Source organism: Melanaphis sacchari, unplaced genomic scaffold, assembly GCF_002803265.2.
Source record: "Melanaphis sacchari strain LSU unplaced genomic scaffold, SCAv2.0 Contig61_pilon_pilon, whole genome shotgun sequence".
In the NCBI taxonomy this organism is placed as follows: Eukaryota; Metazoa; Arthropoda; class Insecta; order Hemiptera; family Aphididae; genus Melanaphis; species Melanaphis sacchari.
The window spans coordinates 137,353-154,161 of NW_020271437.1; the positions used below are offsets into that span (position 1 = coordinate 137,353).

General features: G+C 27.3%; 1 protein-coding gene across 1 annotated transcript in view; it reads right to left on the reverse strand.

Moving 5' to 3' along the window:
- Positions 1-8,442, reverse strand: part of LOC112600192 (receptor-type tyrosine-protein phosphatase kappa) — a 138,685-nt gene extending 130,243 nt beyond the window's left edge. Inside the window, 1 exon segment of the mRNA XM_025347362.1 lies at positions 7,599-8,442. Within this exon segment, the coding sequence (XP_025203147.1) occupies positions 7,599-7,626 (28 nt within the window). The 5' untranslated portion in view covers positions 7,627-8,442.
- Positions 8,443-16,809: the final 8,367 nt, after the last annotated feature.

Genomic DNA, 16,809 nt, shown 5'->3' on the forward strand with positions numbered 1-16,809 from the left:
TTGTTAGCAGTGACAAAACTTGTTCTAAAAATACCAAAAAAAAATTCCGATTGGCCTCATACATATCCAGTCCACCCTTGTTTACACAGATTATAGTAAAAAAAAAAAAAAAAATGCTTTGATTTTTAACATAAATAGTGATTTTTAAAGAAAAACTTTATCCAATTGGAACTTTTGGAAATTTAAAATATGAAATGCTAACTATTTTAAAAATAAAAACGAAAAAAATAAGAATTTTTATGGAAAATAGGTTTTTGATAAAATAAATTACTCTAAAGACTTGAAATTTAATAAAATATTCATATCAAAATCTACTAATGACATTAGATAAGTTTCAAAATATTTGCTTTTTTTTGTGACAACTATAGATATTTGAAATAACTCACTTATTTTTTTTTTTTTAATTCAAACATAATACAATTTTTATATTTACGCAAAAAAACTTGAAAATATATTAAAAAGTTCTTCTTAAATTATTCTTTCATATTGGAAAAATATACAAATAATAAAATAAATTACCACACTATCAACAAAAATACATGACAAAATATGTTTAGTAATTTAGTCTGACAGACTGTGTACGCTCAAAATCGTTTTTCGTATGCAATGATTTATTATTGAATTTAAATTTAACACATTTATTACAACGACTTACTCAATAGCGAGATACATCTCGAGACACCTAATATACAATAAAAAGATTACTACTTGCAATTTAAGTTTATATTTTTTGGAAAAAAAGCTTCTTTTAAAATAACTAATCTGCTCTGTAAAATGTATTATATACATAATAAAACTATGGAAAATATTACTACAATAAAAATATGTGAACAATTATTACTTTCCATTTAGTTGTCAAGATCCAACAAAAGAATAATGACAAATAATAAACACAATTTATAATGCACTGGTACGAATTATTAAATGATAATACAGTATTACATAAATACAGTAAGTAGTTAATAAAAAAACATAATATTTTAATTTGAAATAAAGTATAATATTATTATATCTTATGAGAGACAACGCATCAGATTTCTAATCCTTGTCTGGCGATGATTAAAATTACTGCAGTGCCGCGATAAATCACATCTTTACCACGTATTATTAAATGGCTTTTAAAAAGTTTAATAATTTAAATATACTTATAGAATTCAATTATATACTCGTATACAAAACGTGATAGACCTTTGATCACTTACTTTCGTTGTAATTAAATTTAATATCGATATATGACTTATTGATGTGCTTAATTACATTTAGTAAATGGTAATATTTTAAATAGATGCCCTCAAGTTAAAATTAAAAAAATAAATTAAATCTTAAGTCTACATTATTTCACACCTTAACATAAAATATAACTTTAAAAAAAAAATAAAAAAATGCAATCATTCTTAAATATATAATATAAAAAAAAAAAAAAGAAATTTAATTTGAATCACAGATAAAAATAATTAATTATAATACATCAAACACTAAATTAAGGTATTAAGATTTTTAGAGGAAAAATGTATTTATAATATAGGTTAAAAATATGTAAAAATAAAAAGTCCATTAATTAATGTTTCTTCGGTCGTTATTTAACCATCAAATAAAAATTATGAATCTAAGCTATAGAATTAAAACGAACTTTTTTGACATCGTATACTAAGTATAATTTATGTATATATTGATACTTTAGCACTAATATTTATGATTAATAAGACTTATTATTTTGTAAAATTTCAAATTATGCTTTATGACTACCAAATACTTACTATTAACCCAATTTTGTATTGCAGATTTATGGTACTTATTTGAAAAAAAAGCATAAAATATAAAAAAAATTTTTTTTTCATGACGTTAGTATAACTCATTTATTAGTTTTTTCATTGATTTTTATACCTTAAAATAATATAATTATTCTAAACTAGTATGATTCTTTAAAAGTAACTCACATCCCATAATTGATAAAAACTTTTTTATATATAAATATTAAATTTATAAATGTTTAAAAACAATAAATAATTTATACTTTACATAACTTATGAATGAAATAATTTGTGTATACATCATTATTTTATTTTGTAAAATATGTAAATCACGGCGAGACCATAATAAAAACAGTATACAAGTCGTCCACTGTACTATTATGCACAAAAAAATAAATTATTTAATGATAAGCAACAATACAATAGGTATATTTTAACTAAAATATTGAGATTCACTATGAAAAAATCTACCTATTAAACTATTTTATGCTTTTTGATATCAATAAAAATTATTTGGTACTTTAAAAGTAGAGAAAATGTTATTACATTTTAAGTTGTTTCAAAATATATTTTAATGTAAAACTTTTATTAATTCATCATTATATTCATTTTATTTGAATATGAATTAATAAGTATTATATTGTATTTATTGTAAACAATTAAATGAACCCAACAAGGTGTATATTATATATTTATTATATTCATCGAATACAAAGTGTACAGCAATTGTTCGAAAGAGAATAAATTTCAAATACTTTGTGATTTGTTCTATGTGTACTTAGACATTATATGCGCGATATTATTTATGAACCATAAAAGTGCCTACATTAACAAATGATTATAGTGTTGTAAAAAATTCTTGGAATTTTAACAATTCTTATTTAAGATTAAATGATTTTTGTTAAATCTATTAAATTTCAGGATATTTTTAGTGTTATAATTAGATTAGAAATATAATATATATATATATTTTATTTATTTTACATTAAGTTAATTACTAAAATTTTCAAATTTTGTTGAAAATAATCGTTTTACATTTTGACGTAAACTCTTTTTTATTTTTATTAAGTTGTAATAATAGATAAAACTATGTAAGTTAATTCATATATTGAATTATATTAATATAAAATATCTGACTCAATACAATATAATGAAACAACTAATTGTTTTTTTATCAATATATTATACTATTTTAATACAGATCAAGTATAATAATTATTAGATCGATTAACAGTATTTTAAAATTATTATAAAATTAATTATAAGTAAAACACTAAAATGTTTAAATTTAGAACCGGCAATAATACATACTACTTAATCTATAAACAAATTGTAAATTTTTAGCTTGTAATGGGTAGTTAATTTAAATGGGTATGTTAATTTAAATTTTAATATATAATATATACATGGTACATATAATTATTTAAATAAAAGGTGAATAATTAGGTACTATATATAAGGTAATACTTAAGGTATAATTATAAAATATATGTTATCATTTTTAATTTTAATTCAAAGCAAATAAGTACTTATTTAAAAAAAAATTATAAATATTTAAGTTAAATTAAATGTGTTAATATTTAAAGCATAAATATTTTACTTGTTTGAAGCACGAAATACTCAGATAGTTTTTTATTTACGTTTATTTTATTGATTATGTGAGTGTGCAATAATAAATACACTAGTAGCAATAATAGATACTTATTTTATCAATGTGCTAACGTAATATTATATGATAATACTCATATCCAAAATATTAATACTTGCTGTATATATCATAATATTTTTGATTAAAACTGTTTTAATAAAAATTGAAAATTCTAAACAAGAATTGTTGAGTAAAAAAACTTTTCCTATACAAGTACATTCTATTGTGAAACGTTGGTTTGTTAAAAAAATTTAATGTTTTTATTTGACGATTTAAATAGCGAATTTTTTTTAATCTTTTTTTTTTTTTACGTAACTTTTTTATTGTATACGTGAACAAGGCGTATTTCAGTCATTCATAGTAACTAAACTTGTACATTATGGTACGTATACTAAATTCACACAATAGTAAATTGCATTTCGAAAACTTTGATATATATATATATATTATATTTATTGTTATTGTTAGTTTGTAGCAATAGACATTTTATATTTCTACTCAAAACATCATCCACTATCTTTTCAATGGGTCATTTTATAATTTTGTGTTTAATGTCTAAATAGTAAATATTATGGTCAATGTATATAATATTATAATGTCTAACCTAATAAGCGAGTTTTGGCATTCTGTGTAATGGGATGTAAAAAAATACCACGTGTTGTGGAAATAAAATATGCTGTTTAAGTTTTTTTTTTTTAATTTGTTACATGTTATAAAATTTTAAACAACGAAATTGTATTAGTTACTCAATAATTATGAAAATCGTAAAAATAATTTTTTGTATAGTTTTAAGTCTTGACACAATGTTTAAAAAAGCAAATTACCTTACACTATTATAATAGATTACACAGAAAAATAATGTTAGTGACCTTAAAATTTTTATTTTTTATTAAATAGTGTATATTTTTGTTGTGTATCACTATAATTTTTTACTTCTCAATTATAATCCCCTGTTATAATTACACAAATGTTTTACAAAGCTTTTAAAAATATAAAACTATGTTTTTTTTACACATGAAATAATTTTAAGTAATTTTTTTTTATAAATTAAAATTGATTTTAATACAAATAGATTATATAAATACAAAAACGAAAAATAACGGTAGAACTTTTATAAAAAATGTGAAGTTTGTTATTGAAAATAAATATTTACGTTTATGTAAACAATAATGAAAAATTAGATAAGTAAAGTTCCCATGTGTCAAATTTACATTCGATAATAAATAACAAAATAAAATGATGAACAAATATTTTAGTAGTTAAGTACAAAAAATATTTAAAAAGAACATCTCAAAGTTGTTTTAACACATGCTACAATTAAATTCGTATAATTATAAAACGAAACTATAGTTTTTGGTAATTGTGAAAATAAAATTTTTTATGATAGCATGTTTACAAAAATAATAATTAGAGATGACATATATTTATTTTTAATTTAATGCTTAAAGAAAAGTAGATTTAAGCCTGATTTTAATCAATTATGTTTGTTTTATGAATTACTTAGTGTAATTTGTTAGGTTTCCTATTAAAAAAAGCTGTATCACTTTTAAAATATAAAAAAAAACAATACAAAAAGGATAGCGTTGGCCGGTGCTAATGAATAATGTTCCAATCCAATTTAAACCTCGATTGCTGTTCTGTGTAATGGTTGAATGGGGACTACCAATAAAAATTGGAACAAGCCATTGATTTGGGTAAACCTCACTATAATATGATACTAAAAACGTAGTATTATATAATAATTAAATATGCAAATCATGTAACATCCGAAAGTTATGACCGTAAAAAATCAAAATTTTCAAAGGATATTTATTGAACTATTACTGTTTATCTGATAAAAAATTATTACAATTCGTTAAAATTAATGTTTTAGTTATATTAAAATAGATATTTTACACGAGTGTTAAAAGTAATTGTAAAGTAATAATTATTAACTTTCAATTTTAGTAATATGAATGTTTCCATACCATTTCTGTGTGTTAGATTTATAATTCTTGTATAAATATAAATATTAACCAAATTAAACTCTTTTATTATAAAATTATAATTCATATTATAATTTACAAACTGGCATATGCACAAGACCATAAATGTCGTAAACCAGAAAATCAGTAATTACTTTTCAGTAAAAAATTGTTTAAGCCCTTTAATAATATTTTACAACCCATTTCTTTATATATTCTAAATAAACGTAAAAATGTGTTAAACAATTTTCTGAGTATTATATTATACTGTAAAATAGTTAAATTTTATTCACATTAAGAAAACCATAAAGTTCATGTCTATGTTTTATGATTATGGTTTACATATTTATGCGTAGTTTCTTTTTAGAATTTATATTCTGAATTAAACTATAAATATATAGATTTTAATGTTTTACTATAATATATATATAAATATTTTTTTTTTTATTTGAGATCAAATTTTGGAGCAGAAAATATATTTCAATCTTTAACATTAAAGATAGTAACAAATGTAACCAATCTAATTAGTATAGTACTATGAAGAATTAAAACCTTTAATAGATACTTTGATAGAAAACAGGAAATTCGTAGTAGTATTCTTAAGAATATTAATAACTAAGAAAAACTTATAAAAAAAAACAATGAAAAAACGAGAATATTATCAGTGTTCGAAAAAGATAGAATTTATTTATTTTTTTTAATTTTAAGTAAAAAATAAAGTAAATACTTGATAATTTTATAAAATATTTAATTTGTCGTTTTTTTTAAAAATGATATCATTTTCAGCTTTTTAAACTATTTATAAACATTTTCTACATTTTTTCAATTATTTATTTTGATACATTTTTTTTTTCTAAAGTAAATTTTTTAACAAATTGTTTCTTTAACGATATAAAAATATCGAAAATAGAATCCTAATTCAATAATAAGCGTTTAAAGTTTAAGTTTTGAAAAAATTGTATAATATTCAAAGTAAATCAAACAAATAAAATAACAATTTTTTCTCAATAGTTAATATCTGTTTTGTTGTAAAAGCAAATCGTAAATCAAACTTTATGTTTATTAATTAGTAGGTAAGTACTTTTCATAATTTTGTATATTATTATTTTCTATAAATTATGACTTTTTAAGTTTTTACGTTTTTCTAGACTATATTCAAGCTATTTATACCACGGACTTATACTCGTACGTCTGTATTGAATTATAAGTTATGTGTGATATTTTTATCAAAAATTAACTCAACCTTCTAAATGAAGATAATTTTATTAATAATATCAATATACTATAATACACGAACAACACTATTAATTGAAATAGGTAGATGATAATATCCATCCTTTATGTTTCGCTTAAAATCGTTACTTTGTTTACAATGATTTATTACTGCATTCAAATTTATTACATTCATTACAACAGTGACCTACATTATACGAGTATTATACACAGCAAAACTAATCCTCTGATTTCTTTTTTTTTTCAATGATGATTGTTGTTACAACTAGTGAGTAGTATACATGCACACTATGAAGTGGACTTTTAAAAGTAAAGAAAAATCTATAGACATCACTATTAAGGTCGCAGTTATTACAGGCCAGTCGTTTATCCTAGTTTAGTCTGAAAATATATCTCACTACGGATTTATCACTAATCGATAGGTACTTGTTTTCATATATATATATAAGAACAAAAGGGAAGGGAAAAATGACAAATTTGAAGCATTTTATACGGCAAGTACCCATAATACGAACAATTCGTTCTGACCCTCTATAGTCGCCGCGCTGCAGTCGTCCAGCCGAAGCATTAAATATATTTCATGTGAAATAAAGACGGATGGCTCGGAGGGAATAACCGAATCGTTTTAATTATTCAAGGTGATGTGGTCTTAACAAGATATCCACACTACCTATAGCGAGCGACATGATATCACGATAATAATATAAAGTCGGATGTACGCGGGACCGCGTTTGCTCGGTAATCCGATTAGACATTTGCTCGCCGACGACTATAATGATGATAGTGTATTAACGTGTGTATATACCATCGATATTGACGATTTAGGTATTCGCGTAATGTGTCACGAGCAATCATTCTATCGGTTTCGCGTTAATGTAAATTGCAAACGATAATGTTTTAGCGGTGCGTTCCTCGCCGCTGCGTCGAACTATACGTGCACAGACGGCGGACGGACGGCCAACGACAATTGATAAGAAAACTCGTGCGCGTCGCACAACTTACATAACGGCAACAGACCGCTGTTGAGCATGGACAGCTTGATGGTGTTGGGTATGGAGGCTAGAGACACGCTGTTGGAGGAAGACGACGAGTCGGCGGCGGACGACTTTTTCTTCTTCTTGGGTTTGTCGTCCACGTACTTGCACGTGGCCGACTTGGACCGGCCCTTGTGCCGGTACGTTTTGTTACCGCCACCGTGGTAATCGCTGTGCGGGTAGCAGCCGCTTCCGGTGCTGCTCGCGCCGCCGCCGCCGGCCACCGACGAGTCGCTCCTGTACGACGACAGCTTGACGACCGGAAACCGGACGGTACGTTATTACGTCTATTAACGGCACGCGGAAGGTCTAATGGGCGGCAAGCGGCGTACGCCAAGTGCGTCTTTCCGTGTCGTACGTGCGATGATGTCGTGTCGCGGAAATCGCCGCCGAGTGATTTATAATAATATTGTATTGGCGTTGACGTCGTCGGAGATCGCGTTCGAGCCGGCGAGCGATCGCGCGCGCGCGCACGCACGTGTCGGGACGGAAAAAAAACGACGGCGAAATCGCGCGTATTGCCCCGGTACAGTTGGCCGCGGACGGACTGACGCACTGACTCGCTGACTGACTGACGCACTGACGCACTGACTCACTGACGGACCGGCTGAACGGACGGCGGGCGGATGGCGCTCGGGCGCGCAAGACACACCGACGGGAGAAGACCGGCCGATTGCAGGCGCGTGTGCGACGGATTCAAACGGATGTTTCGAAACACGCGCGCGGCGCAGCGATCGTCGTGTGATGCGTCCGTGTCGGTTGTTGGCGATTGTCGTCCGACGTCGGCGGTCCGCGGGAAACTACTAACGGCCGCGTCGAGGTGGCGGTCATGTGTCATCGTCGTCGCTGCTGCCGCCACCGCCGCCGCCGCCACCGCCGCCACCGCCGCCGCTGCTGCCGCCGCCTCCACCGCCACCGCCACCGCACCGTCACCGCCGCCGCCGACGACGACGGCGCCCGCGTATGTGAGGCGCCTCCGCTCGACGACGCTCGTCTGGAGAGGATTTTCGTTTTTTATCGCCGAACCATCGTCGTCGGACCCCGACTGCCAACAGGTCTTCCGAGTGGCGAGGCGTGAGCAAAGCACGCCAGATGAGTATATAGGTACTACGAGTAATTAATAATGTGCTATAAAAAACGTAAGACTATAATAGATTGTGTAACGACGTGGGAGAAGAGAAAGAGCATTCGTATTTACATTCCAGTTACGCACACGTCAATATTAATGAGCTTAGACGTGTCTCAGAAGATCAGGTGGTGATTTCATTTTGAGTCGACGGAGAGAATTTTTCCGGAATTTTAAGAGACAATAGTTTTAGAACCGAGAGGGTACCCATAATATGTTAAGTGATAGACGTTTTCTCATTATCTTCAACGATGCTTCACCGCTGGGATTGATAAGACACGAGCATATATGGTAATCGGGAATAGTGAAACAAGAAATTTTATATTCTAAAACCTCCAGATGTGTCGATTAATATGCAATAGCGATGTATATTCATGACCAAAAGCCAAGAAAAAGATTATGTGGTGAAAAACATTCAACTATATTGTCATACAACAATATTGATGTCTGAACATGATAAATCGATGTATAGGAGATGATGATTACAAACATCAAAGATTTATAATATACATATAGATTAAAGGTATACAAAGTGATACTGTCGTTGAATAATATACTTAAATACATTGAACTTGTTTATCGTGCCAAAGAGAGAATCGTAATACTCGCATGTTCACAACATATCTTCAATAGATTTTGAAATTGAAAAACTATTAACTGATAACTGAATGAATTTCAACCACCATTATCGTTAAAATTATATATTGTGGTTATCCACCAATAAATTGATCCATCGTTTCACGAAAAATAGTATATTAAAACCAGCTATACGTATTATGCTATAGTTCTGATACTACTATTTCTATATTAGCTTTTTTAAATACATTTTAATTATTTTATGTTTACTACCTAAAAGAAAAATGAAGTATCAAGTATGAATAAAAAATGAATGTAAAATATGCTGTATTTATAAATAAATCATTTACGGTTGTAAAAAAAAATTAAGTAGATGCCATTAAATTAAAAAGGAAAAAAATATAGTAAGCAATCTTTTTCTCCGGCTATATTATAAAACATATTTCCATGTCACTAGCCATGTTTTAAATCATTATTCAAAAATATGCAAATTCCATAGCCCATACTATAATAGCTATAAATTAACACTTTTTCGCATATTTGTCATCATTTTTAAATGTTCCTATTATAAATTTTGTTGACGCATATTAACTCCTATATAACTATAGAGCCTCAGTATAACCAACCAACGAACAATCTTTAATAAGCTTTTCTCGAAATAATAACTTTATTCGAATTTCATCAGTGTCTACAAGATAATATATAAATAAATATATTTAGACATAATATACTCGCACACACTTGAAGAGATTTTGGCATTTGACCCACGCGTTTTTACCGAAACTAAATCCGACGTTAACGATCCCTTTTTCTTTTTCATTGTCATTGTCCTACCGACCTACAATCCGGCATCGGCAAACAAGGCTTTTGATATTATATACTGGTATTGTTGTAGTACATATAATATATACGGCCGTGATACAGGTAAAGTGAATATAATAATATATCGTGTGGGCGAAAGTGCACTGTACACAATATCGTATAATATATATATATATGTGTGTGTGTGTGTGCATCGGGGTTTAATGGCTGTATATATAGTACACCATCGACAACAGTGTATTGTCAAAAATCGAATACGCACTAGGCCGCCCACACTTTAATGTTATATACATCGCGAGAACTGTAAGCTCTGTTCAAGTCACTGCCGCATTTATAAGTATATACTTTATATTATATTGTATGATCGTATGCGAGATAATAAAAACCTTATCATATACGTATGGATATATAATATTGTATTATATAGTTGTAAAATAAAACTCGTTTCCTATATAATAACCTTTATATTCGGCTTTGTCTCCTCTTTATTATTTGAAATTCTGCATAATAAATAGCTATAGTATGGTCTCGAAAAATAAATGTGACTTAAAAATATGGACAAATGTCTTTGCCTTAAATCTTACGGGGGAAAAAAAATTAATGTTTTTGTTTTCACGCAACACTAAATAATATTATATTGTTATCTCTTACCCATTATTATTATTATTACACACAGTACACACGTATGTAAATTTATTTTTTTTGATGAATATTTAAGATATTATTTCTATCAATAACCGAGCCTAATTTAAAAATGTAATAACAATTTTTTCTCAAGAAAAATAAAAAAATAAAATAGAAATAGAAATAAGTCTCACCAGCCATTCTCCTTAATAGTAAGGTTTTACGTCTTGTAATTTTTTTTTAAATATTTAGCATTTCATTTTATAAAAATTAAAGCTTAGATTTGAAATTTGCACGACACCTATTTCTTTTCAAGATTAAATGTACATGGAGGAGGACAGAAGCGCGTTTTTTATGATATATTCTAATAAATAATAACATCTGTAAATTTTTTTTTTTTGTGTATAACATTCCATTTATTTTCGAAAATAATTTTGAAGTTCTCTTAATATACCTTTCCTCAAAAAATTATTAAAAAAAAAAAGATTTATGCCGAGGGCCAACAATCTTTTATCAGTTCATTTTTTTTTTCTATAAATTTTATTAAAAAATGTTTGTTCGATAAAAAGCTTAAAAATTGAATACAAGATTCCTCATAAGTTTTCATGAGTTTTTTTTATTAACAGTTACAAATATTGAAAATATATAGTTATATATAGTCGCAACATTTTTTTATAAGCGTTTATAATTAGTCTCATAAAGTTATAGTTCAAATTAATAAAGTTCAGAGTAAATTCACAAATATATTTTATGAATAGGTATCTGAAGTTTTTAATATTTTGACGTTATTCGTCAATACCGCTAAAATTCTATAGTTAAAAATATACAAGATGTTCAATTTTCATAACTGAAAATAAAGAAGTTATGAGAATAATCATATTATGTACTAATGGTGTTATCAAAATATAAATATATGTATGTATAATTGTTTCTTATAATAATTTTTGAACAAAATTATATACGTAAACTAAAAACAAAAATTTTAATTATTTTGTTGTAATTTAAAAATATTATTCGTAATTTCGTAAACATTTTTGAAACATTTAGCAAATATTTTTCCTTATTGAACACAATGGAACTTTTAAATGCATGTTTTCGACAAAAAAAAAGTTCAACTTACCATATTCTTACTTTAATAGTGATATAAATACATGATATATCATAAAATATATTTATTATAATAACTGACAATCTGTCTTCACTCTTCACTCAGAATTCTTTTTGTGTTCAATGATTTATCATTAACTATTGAATTCAAATTTAAAACATACATTATAGCATGTATTTCCATTTTTGTAATTTAATATTAAACATTTGATATAAGTTCAAGTTTTTCTATTTTCTATTACATTATTATTTTAGTTTATAAAAAATGTAATTAAATTTTCTTGTCTTCATAATATAGTCTGAATAGTCGTACAATTCATTATGTTTAATCTAAATATTTTTATCCCATTTAAAATCATTCTCATTTTTAATTTTTTTGCAAATTAAGATCTTTCATATTAAAATGTTCTCGAGTAAAAAAAAAACTCCTTGGGTAATGAAAATAAATACAACTCAGTATAAACACACACAGTTATTTATTATTATGAACGTATTACTTTTTCAAAACTTTGAACTGCAAATTTAAAAAAATTTTCGTTTGACTAAGTATCTTTCGGATGTCTTAAAATTGGTACTATGACACATACTTACCTACTTGAATGGTTTTTGATAAGTGTGCTAGACCAGTAATTAGCCGTATTAAATATTTTTACTACATTATAATTATTAAATTGTTATAGATTTTATCGAATACTTGTTGGATTAATTACTTCAATAAATGTCTTGAGTGTCTTAAACTCTTATTTGATTAACAAACTGTAAAGTATTTAAGCTTATTAAGAGGATAATTATTATACCCCATAGGAATATATTTAAGCTTTATTTAAACTTTTTGTCTGATCATATTTATTATATTATAGCTGAAATAATAATTTTGAAAGAAACAAAATATGCATAAAATTAATTGAAAATGTAATTTTAATTTTAATAGTACGAACAGATATAAAAATATGATATTTAAATATCTATGCTATAAAAACAAGAGACTGATAGCTAAGTAAATTCACGTAATTTTAATCATAGCAGATATAAAATTCAGTTCGTTTTATTTCCTTTTAGGGGCGGAAATTGATAAGCATTTATAAATACGATGTTTTATTGATTTATTATTAAAGTTTTCAATTAGAATTTTATAAACAACAACTGCTTAACTTCGATCATAGGTTTGGTACGCTTTTTAGTAAGTACGAAATTATTGTTTTTAGACTTCGGTGAATACTTAATGGTATTATAAGAGTTCATAGGTATATGTCTATTGCTCAACTCGATTTCTAAAAACATAATTATTTAATCAAAACATTACTTTCCAATTTGAATAATAATACTTGTTATTTTTTTTACATAAAATAAATTACACATTTTACGGACAAACAAAAATGAATTAAGCCTTATAAATAGAGGTATCTACATAATTATAAATACGTGTTGTGTTAAAAAGTTTGTGGTTCAGAACTGTGTCATAAATAATTCAAGTCTACATAAGATAATATTATTTTTTTATGTTTACAAGATCTGTCAGAATTATATGTTTAATTAGGATATATAATGTCTTTTAGACCGGAAATCACTGTTAATGTATAAAATTATTCCTGCTGCGATATCGGAAGTATCTTTATAATATTCATTCTTTTGTTGCATTAATTATTCGTGTTACGGAAGTAAAATGTTATTGTCCAAAACAATTATAGTCCATCCATTGCTTCATTTTGTATCGTTTTAATACAATAGTAAGTAATAATAGAAATAATAATTGTAACAAACTCAACATTGTCCGGGGCCATATCGTATTATTTTATTGCACTACAGTAGGTACATCGGCCTACTCTTATTCTTTAAACGTTTTAAATTTAAATGCAATAAATTTTTTGTACATATATATTTTTTTTTATTTGGATAAAATATTAATTTATACATATTATTAATTACACAATTATTACTTTTTTTATACGGTCATAAAATGTGTTTATGATTTTATGGAATAAAAGATAAATTCGTTTACTGTAGAATATTTTATTATTATAATTTCCGATTATACGTTTTATATCTATTTAATTTACGTTCTAATAATCAATAGATATAATTTAATGTAAAATTTAAAATATTTACCCACCTAAAGGTATTTAAGACATATAAAATACTTAAAATTTATATTACTAAAACCTAAATTTTTAAAAATGTATTACATAGATTTACAATGTTTATATTTTGATACATTTATATAATTCTTTTGTCCATCTATTATGATTTTATAATTTCTGAATGACTTGACCGTTATTAATTCCATTTATTTTAATAAATAAGATAACCGATATTAACCAAAAATATTTTAATAAACAAAACGTAAATAATAGATAATATGTTAATATCCTTAATATAGATATTATAAATAACATTCAAACAACGCATTTGTTAATCCACTGTTTTTAACCAACTGGCACCAAATTTTGTACACATATAAATTGGGATCGCAAGAGTATTTGGATAAAACCACAAGTGAAATATATTACCTATAAATAAAAGGCAAATCGTATGGTTGAAGCTTAAAGGATCAACAATTACTCGACAAACTTTAATGATTGGAAGAAAAAAAGATTAGTAATAAATTGAATCAATTATTTCAGAGTGGCTTAACTGCTATTAATAATATTAAAACCATAACTACATCTCGCATTTGTTTAATTTAACTTACAATTCATTCGGTAAATTAAAAAAAGCTATTTATTGCCATTTAGCGCAAATCTCATTTATCCTCAGACAACGCCGAGTAATACGCGCAGTACATTTAGTTGATATTATATATTAAAATCTACGTCAAATTTTTAAAATAAGCAAATCGATCCATTTCCAGGTAATTAAATTAAAAATTCTTTCATATATTTGCTGTAAAATACTATAATAATGAATATAGACAATAAATATCTTATAATAATCAAACGAATTAATGAACCTTAATTAAGTATCAATAAGAGGATAGAAGAGCCAAATACTATAGACCCTTCATTATTTGTTTTATTTTATTTTATTAAGTTTTTCAATGTCACAGAAGAAATATTTAAAATTATATTCTTACATAATTTTCATGACGTAAAACATACTCGGTTCAGTAAACCACAGATTTAGCAGATTACATAGATTAGGTCAATGTTTAAGCCATTTAGAAGCAATTTTAGCATTTTTTGATACCTGTCAACAAATGGTAGTAAGCAGTGTCATTTTTTAGTTTTATTCAAAATTTTAAAACATATATTTGGTAATAGAACACGAGTCCACAAATATCACTATTCCGGCATTAACCAAATTATTATTATCATTGATTCTCGGTTAGTCATAGAAAAACGAGAATTCTAGGTCCGGAACACCACCTTCATACACTCCTGATATGTCTTTACGACTGATAAACAGTTTCAATTTTAAATTCACTAAACAATTAATTCGAATCAAACTACATCTTACATTTTATAATTCTTTTACCTGGCTTATAACAGTTACAGTTTATCATAGTATCATTATTATGATAGGTAGGTATTATAGTTTTAATATCTTGATTTTCACTAAATATGTTCTTTTTAAGAAACTATTTCCGTGTCATTACATTCTTCAGTTTGTCCTCATTTCACTTTCGTATTTTCAGAAAAAATTTTGTAGAACCTGAGTGAGTGCCTCTTGTAATGAATTGAATTCCTTTACCGATAACGAATATATTAAACCAACAGAACCGAACGTGGAATAGATAAAACTACATGAGGTGCATTGTTAATGAATATAAAGATGTTCTATTAAAAATTAAACTGGCTATCTAAAAAAGTACACAGTAAGTTTTCAAAAACCATATTTCAAATAACATAACATAATAAATTATGAGGACTTATAAGTATGCAACAGCTCATTTACGTTCAGTAGTTCAGTTTAACTGGTAAAGTTTTAACACTAATGTTAATTAACTTTTATCAAACTTAAAGGAGGTGAGTGGTGACAATATTTTGTGTATTCGTTGGAGTGTTTTTTTTGATGTTATAATTTTCTAGTGAGTTATGACCATTTTTAAATTATATTTACTCAATTATTATTCCACTTAACTACATAAGACATTAAAAAACTCTAAAATTAAATTTGTGATATTACGTACTTTAAAAAACGGAAACAACAATATAATATGTCTAATTAAAGACAATACCTAAAACTGTATATGTGTTTTTTTAACACATATCCTAACCTAACCTGGGCGTGGTCAAATGTATACCGCTGATTTGACGACTTTTGGTGTCAACGTCTTAGCTGGTTCGTTGGTGAAATGCGTACAAATCAACGACGGTCTGACTAGGACAACGGCGTAGTACGATTACGGGTCGATACGTCACGGCGTACCTCGTACAACGTCATACAGCAGCACACCGTCAACGTTGCGTTGGCGAAACGCTCGACAAACGTTTAGGGCACGCTTCGTCCGGACAACGCGTGGTGGCCGCGGATGTTACCGGATTCGGTACGTTTCCGGTCGAAAAGTATTCCAGGTGCGTTATCACCGGCGGCCGGAACTCTAACGACATGGACACGCGGAGCACAGTGGCCACCAGTGGCGTAACTACGGGATGGCAAGGCACGGCAATGCCCCGGAGCCTTGGACTTGGTGGGCCTTCGACCCTCGTACATACAATTTATATTATAAAAAATGATGTACAAACATATGAATTTTATTTTAAAATTCACGAGACATGCACTGTTATTATTTATTAGGATTGAAAAAAGTGCAAAACAGCGATAGCCTATTATTGGAAAACAGACGATGTTTATTTTCATATTAATATCACGATGCGTATATAGAATCTTGAATTATTATGCGATAAAAATAATAATCATCGTACCACTCGTACACATACTGTCCAGTATCCACTAACATAGAATAAATATACTATTATATTTAATC